The sequence below is a fragment of the Dermacentor andersoni genome, chromosome 1 (genome assembly GCF_023375885.2).
Source record: "Dermacentor andersoni chromosome 1, qqDerAnde1_hic_scaffold, whole genome shotgun sequence".
NCBI classification, from domain to species: domain Eukaryota; kingdom Metazoa; phylum Arthropoda; class Arachnida; order Ixodida; family Ixodidae; genus Dermacentor; species Dermacentor andersoni.
The window spans coordinates 248,106,515-248,123,346 of record NC_092814.1 but is presented as its reverse complement, the minus strand read 5'-3'; the positions used below and the strand labels follow the sequence as shown (position 1 = coordinate 248,123,346).

Below are 16,832 nucleotides of genomic sequence, written 5' to 3'. Positions count from 1 at the left end.
CGTACTCTGCCACATAGTGTATGTACGTGGCAGCCTTCCACAAGTGGATGAAAAGCGAAAAGAACAAGCTAGACATCCTAATCCGGAGGGCTTACAAGACACCCCTCGGTCTACCCGAAACTGCCAACACGAAACGTCTCCTCCAGCTGGGCATACACAACACGCTCGACGAGATTGCCGAAGCGCAAAGAGCCGCTCAGTTGGAAAGACTGTCATCAACAAAGGCCGGCAGAAAGATCCTCTGCAGTCTAGGCATCGGTTATCACGAACAGCAGGGATCAAAATGCCCCATCCCCGACCACGTACGACGGAACGTGCGGGTTGACCCCTTGCCGAGGAACATGCACCCGGAATTCAACGAAGGCAGAAGACGCGCTAGAGCCAAGGCACTGACGGACCTGCACGCGGAAGACACCGGCGCCAGATACGTGGATGCAGCCGAATATGCCGGCCGCAACGGCTTCGCGATCGCGGTGATCGACTCCGGAGGCAACGTGCGAGCGACCGCCAGCACATCGAGCAAGCATGTGGAGGAAGCAGAAGAAATAGCCATCGCCCTGGCCATCGTAGACCGAGAATGCCACATGATCCTCAGCGACTCCAGACAGGCGGTGAGGAACTACGCCAAAGGAAGAATTGCCCCAACGGCGGCACGCGTCCTGCTCCAACAGGCAAACCGCGACAAGAGGACTCGAATCAAGTGGTTCCCGGCGAAAGCAGGACAAGCGTCGGAGAAGCATGCCAATCGCAACGAAACGGCACCCGCCCGAGCGCGAGGACTAACCGACCGCGCCCAAGGCAACGGCTGCCCGCTGTAGTTCAGCGCCAAAGACCGGATGACCCGCTATACCAAACTGACCAAGGCTTTCGGCTGACCCGCAGACTTCTCCCGCGGCACTGGCTGAGCAGGTCGCAGGCCGTGCTGTTCAGGCAACTACAAACGAGAACGCTTCCAAGTCCGGCGCTATTGCATAGAATGTACTCAGAATCGCACCCCCATGACAAGTGCAGAGCGTGCTGCAGGGAGACGGCCACATTCGAGCACATGCTATGGGATTGCTCTAAACATCCAAGCGAAGCTAACTCAGGACGTATACCGCAGCAGCTTGAGGAAGCAACGCGGAGCGACGACCAAGAAAAACAACTCCAGGCCGTACAGCAGGTCATCGAGGTGCAGGCTAGACAGAAGCCTGGCGAGCCGGCAATGGCGAGCGGGGAGCCTCGCAGAGCACCCGCCACGATGACGACGTAGGCCACGTCCGAAGCTCGCCTTCGCGCTTTACTGCAGGCTGAATGAACGTTTTCCCAATCCAATCCAATTACTTATCTACGTTTGTCCTGCATGCGTCTGCGATGAAAACAAGAAGCAGGTATGCATAGAAAATCCGAGGTGGCGGCGGCAGGTGGTAGCGCAGAAGTTAGCATGCCCAGCCCCTGCACGTACTTATATCTGCATTGACATGGCTTCGCGGTAGTGATAGCGACCAAAGCTCTACTTTTTCTGCGCGCTCTAGCCACTGTGAAACTAAGAATGTAGTTAGCATGCCCAGCCACCGAATGCAAATTGCAGCAGTTACGAGTGGTGGAATCCCGCTGGGGCTGATTGTGAAGAAAGCTTCCTTTCTCTGTCCACTCTCGCGATGGTGAAGCTAAAATGAGGAGGAGGCCTGACGGACACAACGTTGATGGTCACCATAACAGATTGGATGGACGACGTGCGGAAAAGACAAAGCACACCAAGTTTTTAGCGTTTGTCCTAGAGCAAAGCGCTACAATGGCTAGTATGCCCTCATGGGGAGGGTAGACCAAACTGCTTCTCACTGCTAACACTGGACTGATACTAAGAAAATACTTTGTTCGCAGACACCACACTACACTGAAATTAGCAAAACAATATCAGTTTATAAACTGATAGTGTCAATTATCTGGTGTCCTTGTGTGTGTGGAGCGCATAAAGGTCCTGACAATGAAATGCATATCTTTGTTTTTGCTGCAGTTGCACACAAACAAAATTCGGTGAAGTGATCGGACAGCGATCTACCAGCGGAGAAGACCAACCCGCAAATTAAAAATAATTGCTGGTTTCAGATCTTCCAATGTACTTTGCGCTTAGCTACTATCTGTAATATTTTTTTTGTGCTGTTCATCATCATCATCATCATCAGCCTGATTACGCCCACTGCAGGGCAAAGGCCTCTCCCATACTTCTCCAACTACCCCGGTCATGTACTAATTGTGGCCATGTTGACCCTCCAAACTTCCTAATCTCATCTGCCCACCTAACTTTCTGTCGCCCCCTGCTACGCTTCCCTTCCCTCGGAATCCAGTCCGTAACCCTTAATGACCATCGGTTATCTTCCCTCCTCATTACATGTCCTGCCCATGCCCATTTCTTTTTCTTGATTTCAACTAAGATGTCATTAACGCGCGTTTGTTCCCTCACCCAATCTGCTCTTTTCTTATCCCTTAACGTTACACCTATCATTTTTCTTTCCATAGCTCGTTGCGTCGTCCTCAATTTAAGTAGAACCCTTTTCGTAAGCCTCCAGGTTTCTGCCCCGTACGTGAGTACTGGTAAGACACAGCTGTTATACACTTTTCTCTTGAGGGATAATGGCAACCTGCTGTTCATGATCTGCGAATGCCTGCCAAACGCACCCCAGCCCATTCTTATTCTTCTGATTATTTCACTCTCATGATCTGGATCAGCAGTCACTACCTGTCCTAAGTAGATGTATTCTCTTACCACTTCCAGTGCCTCGCTACCTATCGTAAACTGCTGTTCCCTTCCGAGACTGTTAAACATTACTTTAGTTTTCTGCAGATTCATTTTTAGTCCCACCCTTCTGCTCTGCCTCTCCAGATCAGTGAGCATGCATTGCAGTTGGTCCCCTGAGTTACTAAGCAAGGCAATATCATCAGCGAAGCGCAAGTTACTAAGGTATTCTCCATTTACTCTTATCCCCAATTCTTCCCAATCCAGGTCTCTGAATACCTCCTGTAAACACGCTGTGAATAGCATTGGAGAGATCGTATCTCCCTGCCTGACGCCTTTCTTTATTGGGATTTTGTTGCTTTCATTATGCAGGAGTACAGTGGCTGTGGAGCCGCTATAGATATCTTTCAGTATTTTTACATACGGCTCGTCTACACCCTGATTCCGCAATGCCTCCATGACTGCTGAGGTTTCGACTGAATCAAACGCTTTCTCGTAATCAATGAAAGCTATATATAATGGTTGGTTATATTCCGCACATTTCTCTATCACCTGATTGATAGTGTGAATATGATCTATTGTTGAGTAGCCTTTACGGAATCCTGCCTGGTCCTTTGGTTGACGGAAGTCTAAGGTGTTCCGGATTCTATTTGCAATTACCTTAGTAAATACTTTGTAGGCAACGGACAGTAAGCTGATCGGTCTATAATTTTTCAAGTCTTTGGCGTCGCCTTTCTTATGGATTAGGATTATGTTAGCGTTCTTCCAAGATTCCGGTACGCTCGAGGTCTTGAGGCATTGCGTATAGAGGCTGGCCAGTTTTTCTAGAACAATCTGCCCACCATCCTTCAGCAAATCTGCTGTTACCTGATCCTCCCCAGCTGCCTTCCCCCTTTGCATAGCTCCCAAGGCTTTCTTTACTTCTTCCGGCGTTACTTCTGGGATATCGAATTCCTCTAGATTATTCTCTCTTCCATTATCATCGTGGGTGCCACTCGTACTGTATAAATCTCTATAGAACTCCTCAGCCACTTGAACTATCTCATCCATATTAGTAATGATATTGCCGGCTTTGTCTCTTAGCGCATACATCTGATTCTTGCCAATTCCTAGTTTCTTCTTCACTGCTTTTAGGCTTCCTCCGTTCCTGAGAGCTTGTTCAATTCTATCCATGTTATACTTCCTTATGTCAGCTGTCTTACGCTTGTTGATTAACTTCGAAAGTTCTGCCAGTTCTATTCTAGCTGTAGGGTTAGAGGCTTTCATACATTGGCGTTTCTTGATCAGATCTTTCGTCTCCTGCGATAGCTTACTGGTATCCTGTCTAACGGAGTTACCACCGACTTCTATTGCACACTCCTTAATGATGCCCACAAGATTGTCGTTCATTTGTGCTGTTATGAAGAGGAAAACTCCACCTTACTACAATATCAACAACAGTACACAAAATAGACTGGCTTTGAAGCTGTGACCATGCACCGCACTTTTGTAGATTTAGCCCATGTAGTATTGGGGCAACACGTTTGAGCAAAATGATTAGGTTTTCGGTCAAAGCACTGTGACAGGCGGGAAGAAATCATTGTCATGCCCGGTCGAAACAATACCATCTGAAATCTTATTATACATATTTTTTGAAAAATCACTATAACCCTTTATACATTTGCTTCGTATGAGTTATATACTAGCTTGCCTCGTCAAACTCAAAAATGTATTCTCTTTGCGGGAGAAGGCTTTCGTGAAAAATGACGCAACATAACAGTAAAACATCCAGCAAGGTTCCTTTCCAGATGATTGACGAAATTGTGCACTGAGAACGTGTCGACTAGCGTGCAATTGAAAGTAGAATTATGATCGTTGTAAGCTTGTGTTGCGTCTAGCACGAGCGAGTAGTGTTAGCGATGACATTTGTGTGAAAATGGTCAGCTCGGTCTGCGATTTGTTCTTGCGGATCTCCGCATTGAACGTCGCAGTCGTCACGATGAGAGCACTCCTGTGACATTATTAGCTCAGTGGGCTGGGAAGGCTCGAGTGGTAGCTCACCTTGAGGGGTATTGGTAACAATTATTAATATACGTACTTTGCGATGATCAAAAATATGCAGAAACACCACTGGTGTTGTCTAACTATTCGTAAACAGGCCTCCGAATTTCAATTGGCATACCCCAAACAATAAGTAGGCCCACCCCCAAATTTCAAGTTGGCACACTGTAAGATTCGTCGGACGGTCCTACCGCTGTCGACCAGATGTAGGAGTCGTCGGACTATCTCGCCGCTGCCACCATTTGAAGGAGATGAAGGTCGTAGACAGGAACTCGGTGAACAGGATTTATTTACATATTAACAGATTAAGCAAAATACATTGGCAGACTAGCGCGACTCCCATACGGAGCCCGCAAAACTAACATACAGCAAACAGTTTACGAGCACACAGCTCACTAGTACATTTCTAGTATGACAGAGCACTCAGCTCCCGACAATGATCACGACACGAGCACTCCCTAGCAGCCGGCAAACGCTGCTTATAAGCTCTCCGCTTGACGTCATAGTTCGACGTCATCGTTCGGACGAGGACGGAGCAGGAATGGAGGGTGAGGTGTGCCGGCTTGGAGGATGAGGTGTGCCGACTTGGAGGATGGGGTATGTCGGAGCAGGAATGGTCGGGAAGGTTCGTCCAAGCATTGTAAACTTGTCGCCGCCCCGCACTATCGTTTATCGCCCAAACACACGCAAACACACAGGTGCGAAACCATACACACAAAGGCTCCAGAGTCGACGACCGAGGGCTTCGTAGAACTGCTCCGTCTGGTGTGGCGCGGCGGAGTGCCACATGCCTGAGCCGACCGCGCGCCACGTGGCTGCCGGTCATCCGCAGTTCTCGGTACTGCCCAGCTTTCAGTGCCGACGTCAGAGGGCCTCGTAGAACTGCTTTGTCCCGGGTGGTGCGGCCAAGTACCAATTTCCGGAGTTGATCACGCGCCTCGTGGCTGCCGGCCGTTCGCAGCTCTCGGAAGGGCGCACCGACTGGGGGGCTTGGAACACGTGCAGCGGGCTGAAAGCTGGCACGTTGCCACCCCGTATGGTCATTCTTAACAACACCCTCAAATTTAAATTGGCCCATCCCCAAATTTAAAGTCGGCAACGCCCGATTTTCTTTGCGCCCAGCCTTAAACTTCAAGTTGGCCCAATCCCAAATTTCAATTGGGCCACCCCTAATTTTCAAGTTGGTCCACGCACGAATTTCCATAAATCTTCCTCCAAATTTCGAGTCGACGCACCCCAAAATTTAGGTTGGCCCACCCCCATATCGCCCCCAAAATCAGATTGGCCGACCCCGAGATTGTCCCCACATTTAGGTAGGACCAACCCCATATTACCCCCAAATACAGATTGGCCCGCCTCCACAACACCACAAAATTTAGGTTGACCCACTCCAATACCACCTGTAAATCGAGGTTGGCCCACCCCCGTATCCGCCCCAAACTAACGCTGGCCCACCCCTCGATCACCTCAAATTTAGGATGGCCCACCGCAAATCACTCCCACATTTAGGTTAGCCCATCCCCATATCACCCCAGATTCAGCTTCGCCCAGCCCCATATCACCCCCATGGTTAGGGTGGCCCACCCCCCATATTCCCCCAAGCTTAGGCTTACCCACCCCTATATCACCTCGAATTTAGGTTGGGCCACCCCCATATCAGCCTCAAATTCAGCTTGGCTCATTACCATTTCACCCCAAATTTAGGTTGGGCCACTCCCATATCACTACCAAATTCAACTTGGCCCATCCCTGTATCACGCCCAAATTTATGCTGATGCCACTTCCAATTTCAAGTTGGCCACCCCAACCCTTTATATAAAGACCTATGTATTCATATGGGAAATGCGTCAAGTTCTTTGGCGTTACAGACATGATCTTGCAACGATTTTGCTACCAAATTGCTGGGGTACTCGTCAAAGAATGCTGCGCATTAAAAGCAAATGCCCCGAACGAGGGACGCCATACGTTGATCCTAAATACTGACGGCTAGCCAAGCTAGCTTCTCTGTAGAGCGACCGGGGCAGACACAGCACGGGACATTTATTCAAATGGTTTTTTTACGGCCACGCCACGGATTCATACCACTTGGCTGTAGGGAACACATTAACAGTAGCTATTAATCCACACGCTACACATTTTCTCTTAGTTGGTGCATTTTTTATTTGGATGAATCTTTAGAAATAACGTTCGGGCAGCGACTAAGCCTAGCAGACCCTTTGTTCCACACGAATGTTGGATAGGAATGGCACTGGCCACCGGGTGGCACTGTGGCCCAGGTGGACCTGATTCGCTCGGAGTATGTGCAATTAAGGACAAGCGAAAGTCGAAGAAAACAGACCTTCGAGAAGAACGCAATAAGAATAGCCATTTTGTTCTCCCAGATTCCACGTTACGAAGCACAAAACTTTTTTTTTTGCATAACACAAAGCTATGCGCAAGCATCTAGTTGTAATGTCCAGTGAATAAAATCTTCATAAATGCGTTGACTTAACAAATGAACACGACACTGCTATGTTTTAGGAAGGAAAAATAGAAAACATAATATTTCAAGAGAACCACTGGAAAACCAGAACCGAAAGCAAACCATGAGTTTTGTGTTTCTGCCATCTGGTGGGAGACTATAAAACTAAGTCCTATGCGGCTTTAAAAAAAAACTACGCCGCTAAAAAACCAGAACCGAAAGCAAATATTGTGTTTCGTGTTTCTGCCATCTAGTGAGAGACGCGGGGATCGAACCGCGGCCACCGCGACGCGTGACGAAAGGTGCGCGCGATTCAACCGCTCGGCCACGGCTCCGGAGGCTTTGACCTGCGGTAGGCTCATCTATTTATAGATACTACGTGAATTTTCACGACAGTGTTAAAAAGAACGCTTTTGGGAACAGTCTTGCGCCATGTGTGGAGAGTCGAGATAGGCATCAATCTCAAGCTGAGTCTCCGGACTACATACGCTGCACTGGGTATTACGATAGATGACGTAGTTTCACCACAGGCATCATTATTGCCTCGAAAATCGAGTAAAAATTTTCGTCGTTTCCATAGGCTTCCATTGCTAAATCTTTAACCGCTGTGGGAACAAAATTCTTACGTGCCATAGAGTGATCACTGCATTTGGCTCGTGTGGATTGTCTTCCAGAACACGTCTGTCACCTGCCTTTTTCGATAATCGACCTGCAGCTTTTGTTATTCGTGAAAAACCCGCTCGTTCCATTGAAAACGCGCTAGCTTCGTGCCGGGGCCGCTTGGGGCGCTAGTTGGTACGTGTCCACTAAAGCTGGATATGAACCACGTTTCGTCTCCCGTAACAATGGAGTCCAACAATCCTTCCTTATCTTCTTGACACTTTTGAAGAAACTGGCGAGCACAGTAAAGGTGTTTCTCCATCGAGCACAATACTTGTGATACCCCAATTTTTCAGTCAAAGCTCTTTCCACTGTACCGTAAGAACTCCCAGGAATCTGAGCAACAAGTTCACGAGCGGTGATCCTCCTGTTTTGAAGCACTTCGCGTTGGACAATCTCGATAACCGCCTCCGAAACTTACGGTCTTCCACTCCGTTCTTCATCGTGGACTTCCTTCCGACCGGCACTAAACTCCTTGCACCACTTTCGGACGTGTTGAACGGACATACACTTGACGCCATACGCCTGTCTCAATTCACGACAAATATCCATGGGTGTAGTCCCTTTTGCGTGCAAAAAGCGAATTACGGAACGAATATCGCACTTGGATCGATCAACAATGGGAAGCTCCATATCGGACGGCTGCTGAGCCAAGAATGAGCGGCGCAGCGAAGCGCGGCCGGGGGGAATCGAGAGTGGGGGAACAGCCGCGCGCAGCAGTGTTGCCGGATTTCGCCTCGTACCTTCGCGTGTGGCTGGAGCTCTTTGGGAACCTTATTTCTGGATCAACCCTCGTATATATGACACGGGTTAAATTCCTCCCGCACCACAAAAATGTTTATTTTTGTGTACCCAGTATTGCGCCTCGAGGTGGCGTTTGGGCCAGGAACCCACCAAGCCCATCGACGAGTACGTCCGGTAGTAGGAATGAAGGAAAAAGGGCTTATTTTACATTATTTACACTGGCACCAGATACGGAAGCCCACTCCATGTAGGAGCATAATAAACGCCGGAGTTCACATCAGGACACGTCGGCACCACCCTCGCTGCACCAAAGGTCTCCACCTTTAATCCCGTCGCCTTCCTTAGGTGACTATAAGGGAATCTGATGACTGTGTCACGGTCAATCACAATCATCTAATCGGTCGCAATATCCAGCCCATGATATCGCACCATTCCGGCGAACTCCGCCTCCGATGTTGCACCTTCGCTTCCGCGTATTTAGCAAGTGCGTATCAATCTGAAAATCCGAGTTCAAAGCCGTTCCCACGGTAGCATTTGACGTTGGCCCTTTTCATCATTAGTTGAGGCGCAGGAGGAGGGGGCCTTTTGTTGACCCGTCAACCGTCGGTGTCAATGCTGCGTTGAGTTCTGGATAGGCGCTGAAGAATGGGTGTGGTTGCCTGGTGCTCACCATCTAATTAAGGCTCTTGGCCGTGTTGAGACGTAACACCAGTGACACAAGTCGGCGTAGAAGAGGTTCCTTGAAGAGCGGCACATACCCAGTGATACACACCCAGTGATCCAAGTTGGCCCGACAGTTGGTTCGAACTCTCTTCCCCCCTCAGCATAGAACAGCCCGATGCTGTACATATGTTAGACCGTAGACTACCCAGTAATACAAGTTGGCGGGAAAATGTTTGGATAGAAAGTTAGTCCCCCGAAACTGCCTAAAGTTCCCAAAGAATGCTAATCGCGTTAATAAGTTAGAATATGCTCCAGTTTGCAAATGACATTATGTAGTTTTTTTGTATATTCCTGTTTGCTTTTATCTCAGAACAACCACCTATTGAATGAATGAATGAATGCTGTATTTGTCCCAGTCAATTAGGGAATGGAAACTAGACAAAAAGGTACAAAAAGGTAGCTTGAGGGCATTTGGTAGCCAGAAAACATGTACAGGCATATCATACAGGGACGTCACGCAGGCACCAATTATGTCAGCGGTCAATGACGAAATAACATTCCAAATGGACACAAGTTGTAATATGAAATATTGGGAATGAAAGATCTACATCAAGGCTAAGGCGTTGCGCTGCTAAGCACAAGTGCGCTGATCGAATGCCGGCCGCTACAGCCGCATTTCGATGAAGGCGAAAGGCAAGAACGCCTTTCGCCTCCATCAATGGAGGCTCAATGGTGGCGTCCATTGGGTGCACGTTGAAAAAACCCAGGTGGTCAAATTTAATTCGTAGTCGCCCACTACGGTGTGTCTCATAATCATATCATGTGTTTGGCCCGTAAAATCTCAGAATTTAAATTTTTTAATGATCTACGAAAATTTGACACAAGAAAAACGTGTACAAATCGGGTTAGAAAGCGGTGTTAGTTGATACTTTCAATAAAAGAATAAAAGTTTAGGAAACGATACAGAGTGGTATACCTAACTACTGTGAAGTTCGTTATTGCGTACTCAGCGCGGACTTTACATATCACAGAATCTTGGTCAGTAGTCATGTTTGCAAAGTTCTGGATGTACCACTGTTCATCCATCGTAATGTGGAACTGCAGTATAGAGCTGCTGCTGCTTACGACATTCCGATAATTTTGCATGAAAGTGTGTGCTCAGTTTGTGTGCTCAGTGTGTGCATATTACTGGCGCTGGCACGCCGCGCGCAGTGAAAAATGATTTCTAACTTTAAAAAAAAAAATTAAATTATGGGGTTTTTACGTGCCAAAACCACTCTCTGATTATGAGGCACGCCGTAGTGGGGGACTCCGGAAATTTAGACCACCTGGGGTTCCTTAACGTGCACCTAAATCTTCGCATTTCGCCCCCATCGAAATGCGGCCGCCGTTGCCTGGATTCGATCCCGCGACCTCGTGCTCAGTAGCCCAACACCATAGCCACTGAGCAATCACGACGGGCGATTTCTAACTTTCTAAGTTTAACTGCGTCGCTATGAATGTACTCTTCAGAGCACTTATCACATATCGCCACGGCAGTTGTATCCCGATAATCGGTTTCTCTCAGTATAAATGTCAGATGGATAAGCTATATTTAAACCACGTTTCATTTTCTAGTAAGTATCAACTTACGCAACAAGGATGAAGGAAGTTTTATTACCATCTGTTCTCTCAGGAACACGTCGCAGCCTCGGCAACGTTTGCCCCTTTTGTTTATCGTAGCTGTCAGCTTCACGCGACCTCAAAGCGGGCGCGGATTAAGCGCACCACTGGGTTCACACGTTACAACCAGGATAAATGAGCTGGAAGCTAAGCTCCCTCTGTACCCTAATTGCAGCGGCATTCTTTCATGTTGCCGGCGCCTCCCATCTTTCTCGCTCCACTCCGCGTTTCCTCTCCGTTCGGCAACATGTACTTGCCGAAAGAGGCTCGAAAACCGCAAATACCACGGAGAGCTTTGTTGCTTCACGCTAAAGAGGTAGAGACGAGCATAACGAGGGCAAGGCAAGGACGCACAAAATAGGACAGGCAGGAACGTCTGTTTTGTGCCTGTTAAGAGATTGCCAGAATTTGCACCGTCATCGCAACGTAGATTCGCCCGCGCGGGACCGTTCGATGACGGTGCAAACTGCACCACGCGCACCGCTGTTCGCGCCGACAGCACTTGTTGTTTCGGCGATCTGTGCGACAAGACTCGTCGTAAACTGCAATATTTTAGCTTCATTTTTATTTTTCACTTTCTCCCTTTCAAATGTAAGAACCAGAACAGAAGCGAAATTATCTCACCAGAGAGGGATCGCGCAGTGCGGCCAAACTGGTTGTACGCGCCTGTCAATGGTGATGACTGGACGGCGCGCACTATATTTTCACTTATGCTTGGGCCATGCGCTCCGCTGTTCAACTTTCATTTGACGCCGATAGTACATGTACGGTGACGGGAATGTGGGCTAACCAAAGCCGTGTGCTGAGCTGACCAATGGGGTCAGTCGCTTCAGAGGACGCACGCTTCAACAATCATCTTGACTGCGGTGCTTGCATCTTTGCCAGCTCTCAAGTGTCAGACAGGCGTTGAAGCGAGAACTTCATTCAAAGTAGCACGCTCACCCGAGACGCACCTTTGTTCAGAGGGGAGTACCAGGAATAATACCGCCAGTTCCCTCAGTCCACGACAAAAAATGAATGCTCCTAGAAGCGCTGCAAATTCTTGTGTACTCGAAGGCTGCCTTACAATGTCTTCCTTCAGTTCTTGGTCGCAGGTCCCGTGAACAAACTCGTGTCGGTGATTCGAGAAATGCACCGTCATATGATCGCGAAAGGACACGACGTCGTGTTTCAGTGGCTGCCGGGCCATGGCGATATCTCCGGCAGCGACCTCGCTGACGAAGCTGCTAGGAAAGCAAACGAAGGAGCAACCCTTGTTTCTGCACCTTTATCGCGGACTGACGTAGAGCAACACTTAAGCAAGCTAGCGCACCGTTTGACATTGGAGAAGTGGCACACACCTGAATTCACCCAACATCGATTGCATTCCCTCGACTCATCCATGCAACTGGGGCTGTTACCTGGGCTTCCGCAAATTGAGGAAGGAATACTGTGCCGCTTACACTCTAAAAAACAGTTTACCCCCTTTGGGTTGTTTTGTCCCCAAACAATAATCGTCATCTGTCTTGCCCGCATTTCCTTTCTTTAACGCTGCGATCCCACTACTTCGCAGTCACGAACGGCTTGCGCGTTATCAGCTTGACACAGCATTCTCGACAGGAAAGAAGCGAGCGCCGAGTTTTCAAGAGAAAAAGCGCAAGCAAGGCAGATGGCGATTATCGTTTGGGGACAAGATAAGCCCCAAGGGGTGTAAACTTTTTTGAGAGTGAACTCTAAGAAAAGTTTACACCCTTTGAGTCGTATCTTGCCACACGACAATAAACGTCATCTGTCTTGTCCACGTTTCCTTTCTTTAACGCTGCGAGCCTGGTACTTCCTAGTAACGAACGGCATGCGCGTTATGACGATTATTGTTGTGTGGCAAGAGACGACCCAAAGAGTGTACATTTATTTAAGAGTATAGATAGAAAACCATTCACCTTGAACAAGATTTTGGAACCATGGCCTCGCATATCGCAGCTACAAAGGCCACTAAAGCGCTGCTGCGATATTTGAAAGCAACCGGATTGAGTAACCGTCTGTGATCCGGACTGAGTGACCGATCGATATCCCCAGTGCACTTTCACTTCTTTTAATCTGTCCCTCCTCATTTCCCTTTCCCCAGTGTAGGGTAGCCAACCAGGCTCAGTCCTGGTTAACCTACCTGCCTTTCATTTATAATTTGCTCTCTCTCTCTCTCTTTGCGTACAGTAGAGCAAGCAAAACATAGTCCTTATCTCTCCCTTTCCCCTACATCATACTATTAAACCAATCACGATAAGAACGCTTGCCTTGTCAGGCTTTCAGTGTTTTATTGTCTTTTTTTTGCCTTGCTCCTTTGAGATACAAGCTGGTTCAGAAAACGCCGTTCTAAATTGCTTCAAGAGAGGGAAGGTGATGTAATTAAGCGATTTCTTCCGAGATTCCTTCAACTATCATGGCGTACATCTTAATATGACTCATGGTAGCAATCAGAGAAGTAATTATAAAATTTAGGCTAATTAACTTTTTAATTGAGTCAGATAATTGATCCTAATGAGATACTTGAAGCCCGTCGTCAGAGGAGTTCATAACAGCTTCCAGGCTTGCACAAAGGTGGCGTCGGTAATTTCTGCGGAGTAATGAATTCAGGCCAAGTTCGCCTATAAAAGCGAAAACGGAATGCCGAAAAGAGCTGTCATGCCCCCAGCGGATGCCCATTAGTGACGCAACTTTGAGTATGAGCGATCGTCTTTATCAAGCCACGATATCCCTCACTTCATGCTTGCCGGACGGTGAGTCACTCGTAGTGTCAAATGGCGTCGTTGACAGGCCACTTCAGATCCTTCCAACGAGCATCTAATAATGCAAGCGAAAGAGCTAGAAGCACAGTGTTTTAACGCGTTTCACCGCGTTGCCTTGGGTATCAAGACGCAACAAGTTTCACGTGATGCTTACGCTGACATAGAGTTGTCGGGTTTTGCTTTTAGTGGTGTACTTAACACTTTTTCGACTAAGTAGTTCTACAGTGCTCCAGCGATGTTACAAATTGGAGCACGACAGCATTCAAGTTGTATTAAAAGAATATCAGCAGGCTCTAGCAATAACAACCAAGCTTAGATTTTCTATTATAGTCGGCTTAGTCTCGAATTAAAGATCAGCCTTACACAGCCTTTGAAGCACCGCCGAAGCAACCTGAAATGGCCAGTCAACGATGCAGCTAGTCACTACGGGTGTTTCGGGCTTACAGCTGTCACAATGATGCAAAAAACTTCTTTATTTTTTATTTTTTAATTAGATACCTACATTCGGCTATGAGGCATTGTTGTAGGGGCTTGTGAGATTGTGAAAAGTACAAAATAAAGCAGAGTAATAAATGTTATATACAATAAAATGAAGCCTACTTCAACACAAAGTGCTTAAGAGCAGTTCTGAAAGATCGTGCAAAATCTTGATTGAGTCGAGCATCGCCTCATGTTTTTATGGTCGATCTGTCAGGTGTGAGAAGCATTCAAACGGGATTCCCCATGTCAACATAATTGCCCTCTTCTCCAAAACGGCATCACCCTTTTCCCCGAGCTGACACAAAAGGATGGGCGAAGGGAAAGACAGGCCACAAGGTCAAGACGACGCCATCCCGTTGTCCACGAGCTGACACCAAAGGATAAAAGAAGAAAGGCTCCGGAAGAAGACGGCGACGACCACAGACCCCCATGTTAATAAGAACCATTCAAGACTCAGATGAGAGTCACATCCATGTACCAATGACGTGCATACAATCTTTTCTTCTTTCTTTCATTATCACGATGCCCGACTTCGTCGTGGTTTTCTGATTCTTGCGGTGAAGACCCACCTCCCTCGGTCGAGATTGTAACAACGTGCAACAGGGCCCAGAGATGAAAGGGCCCTTGAAGATATTATGTTCAGCGGCGCTGAGAACCTCTTTGTTGAACTCAAGGTGAAAATAAAAAGTCATGAACAAGTAACTCTCTTTGGAGTATACACGACGAGCTGTACCGCTAGGTCATAACAATATGGCACATAATATATCGAATTGCTGGTAGAACAGGCGCCAAACCAAGCAGTATTCAGCAGTTGATACTAGTTGCTATCTCTTCATATATGAAAAGGCTGACTATATAAAGGAAACGAATCAAGGATTTGAACAGATTCTTAATTGTACCGCTAGCGTTATTCGGGTCGCAGCACGATGGTCGTTCGCGGCATTCACTTGCTTTGCGAGGAATGAACGAGCACTTGCACTCGAAGCCACAAAGAAGTTCAAAGCTTCAAGCGAATGGTGTTACTTTGAATTTACACATGCCTCTCATAACTAAAGCGTTCTCGGTGTCCCATTGCGGTGGCAGTGACGTTCAGGCACCACGCGTTGATGTTGTCATTTTTGCTCGCGTCACAAACACAACTGCTCGCTTTACACAAACACGTCGGTCCACCTGGTAACGCTTCGCGGAATATCAAACGATGCTGCATAGCCAGCTATATATGGTGACAAAATGCTTGGAGTAAGATTGATGCTCAAAGTGCGTGGGATATTTTTTTTTTCTCCTCGTATTTAACGAGAAACGTGCCCGAATGAGCCACGTAATATGCACGCAAGTGCGAAGTCAGTGAAAAGGGAAGCGTGCCCCGATTCACGCAGCGGCAGCAGCCGCTACGCTGTCACCCACCTGTGGCCGCATCGTGTACGAACAGCGGACGTTCGGTGGGTACGACATGGGGTATCCGGGCGACGTGAGCCGGCCGCTGCTAGTCAGCGTCTTGCCGCAGGGCTCCGTGGGTGCCAGTAGGGCCAGTCCTACCACGAGCGCTAGTATAGACGCCATTGAAGCGAGCGTAGTGCGAGCAACCAGGGTCTGCAGCGCGGACGTTTAACTGCAGAGCGCCGCCAGGCCTGAGGCCTACCTAAGCTGAGCTTTACCTCAGCGCCTGCCACTCGCATCCGCTGCGGCAGCAGCATCCACCACGCTACCGGTCGTGATCGGCGAAGCGCCAGTGGATCGGATTCGAGCGAACGTAACTCTGCATTAACACTCGTCGCGAACTCCAAGCAGCTAGGCACGCCCGACAATTCTAACCTGCTTTTGCTCTCGTCATGTGGAAATATTTTCAGCAGCCATATTGCAGCAAGGAGATGAGCTGTTGCTAACTGATGTCCGAGCGAGTGCGCGATTATCGTGTGGACTTTGACGCAATCCTTAACCCTACCTTAAATTATATATGAGTCCATACTCCATTCTGTGGAAGTGAAGAAGACCAACTTCGTTCTCTCATGTTCAACTTCATTTTTAATCTCCTTATTTGTCGCGAACGAGCACTGTTCTTACTCCTCTTGCACAGTTTTGGTTCACAGGCATCGCTTGGTTATATGTCTCGCTGTACATGGATGGCTGTGCATAATATTTGTCAGCTACGGTCCAACCAGTGTATTCGAGTTACAGAATTATATATGCGTGGTCACGCCCTGAAATTTAGCAGGTTTTGCCTATCTGAATGATCAACGAGGAATAAGATGTACTGAGAATACACACAAACAGAAGTACTTTGAAGTTTACAGATAACGAGAGCATCCTCCTTCAGCGTACACTGCTAGTGCCACTGCGTCTCTAGCTCCTCCTGCGTCATAAGTGCCACCCAGACCAGCAACATACAAAATGTTCTCATATTTTCTGTTGGTCCATCGTTTCATGAGGACTGTTACAAGCAGGTAAGTGTAAGTGCCTTTTTAATTTTGATAACTGATGTTTGTTCACTGGATGTTGGTACATATTGCATAAAGCTATACATTTCTGGCAACACATTTGTCGTAGGCATAGTCCCAATCATGCAGTTCGCAGTGCATCGTGGGTTTTAGGCAAATGGGGGAAGCGGACAATGGTTGCTAGTTCACCGATGCGCTGCATTGCCATG

The 16,832-nt window shown here is 47.9% G+C and overlaps 2 protein-coding genes across 2 annotated transcripts in view; one reads left to right on the top strand and one right to left on the bottom strand.

Moving 5' to 3' along the window:
- LOC126548031 (procollagen C-endopeptidase enhancer 2-like) overlaps positions 1 to 15,778 on the bottom strand; it is a 44,991-nt gene extending 29,213 nt beyond the window's left edge. The window contains exon 1 of the mRNA XM_050196105.2: positions 15,593 to 15,778. Within this exon, the coding sequence (XP_050052062.1) occupies positions 15,593 to 15,748 (156 nt within the window). The 5' untranslated portion in view covers positions 15,749 to 15,778. The remainder of the gene's footprint in view (positions 1 to 15,592) is intronic.
- Positions 1 to 16,832, top strand: part of LOC129381087 (uncharacterized) — a 165,547-nt gene that overhangs the window by 59,999 nt on the left and 88,716 nt on the right. The gene's annotated exons all lie outside the window — the stretch shown is intronic.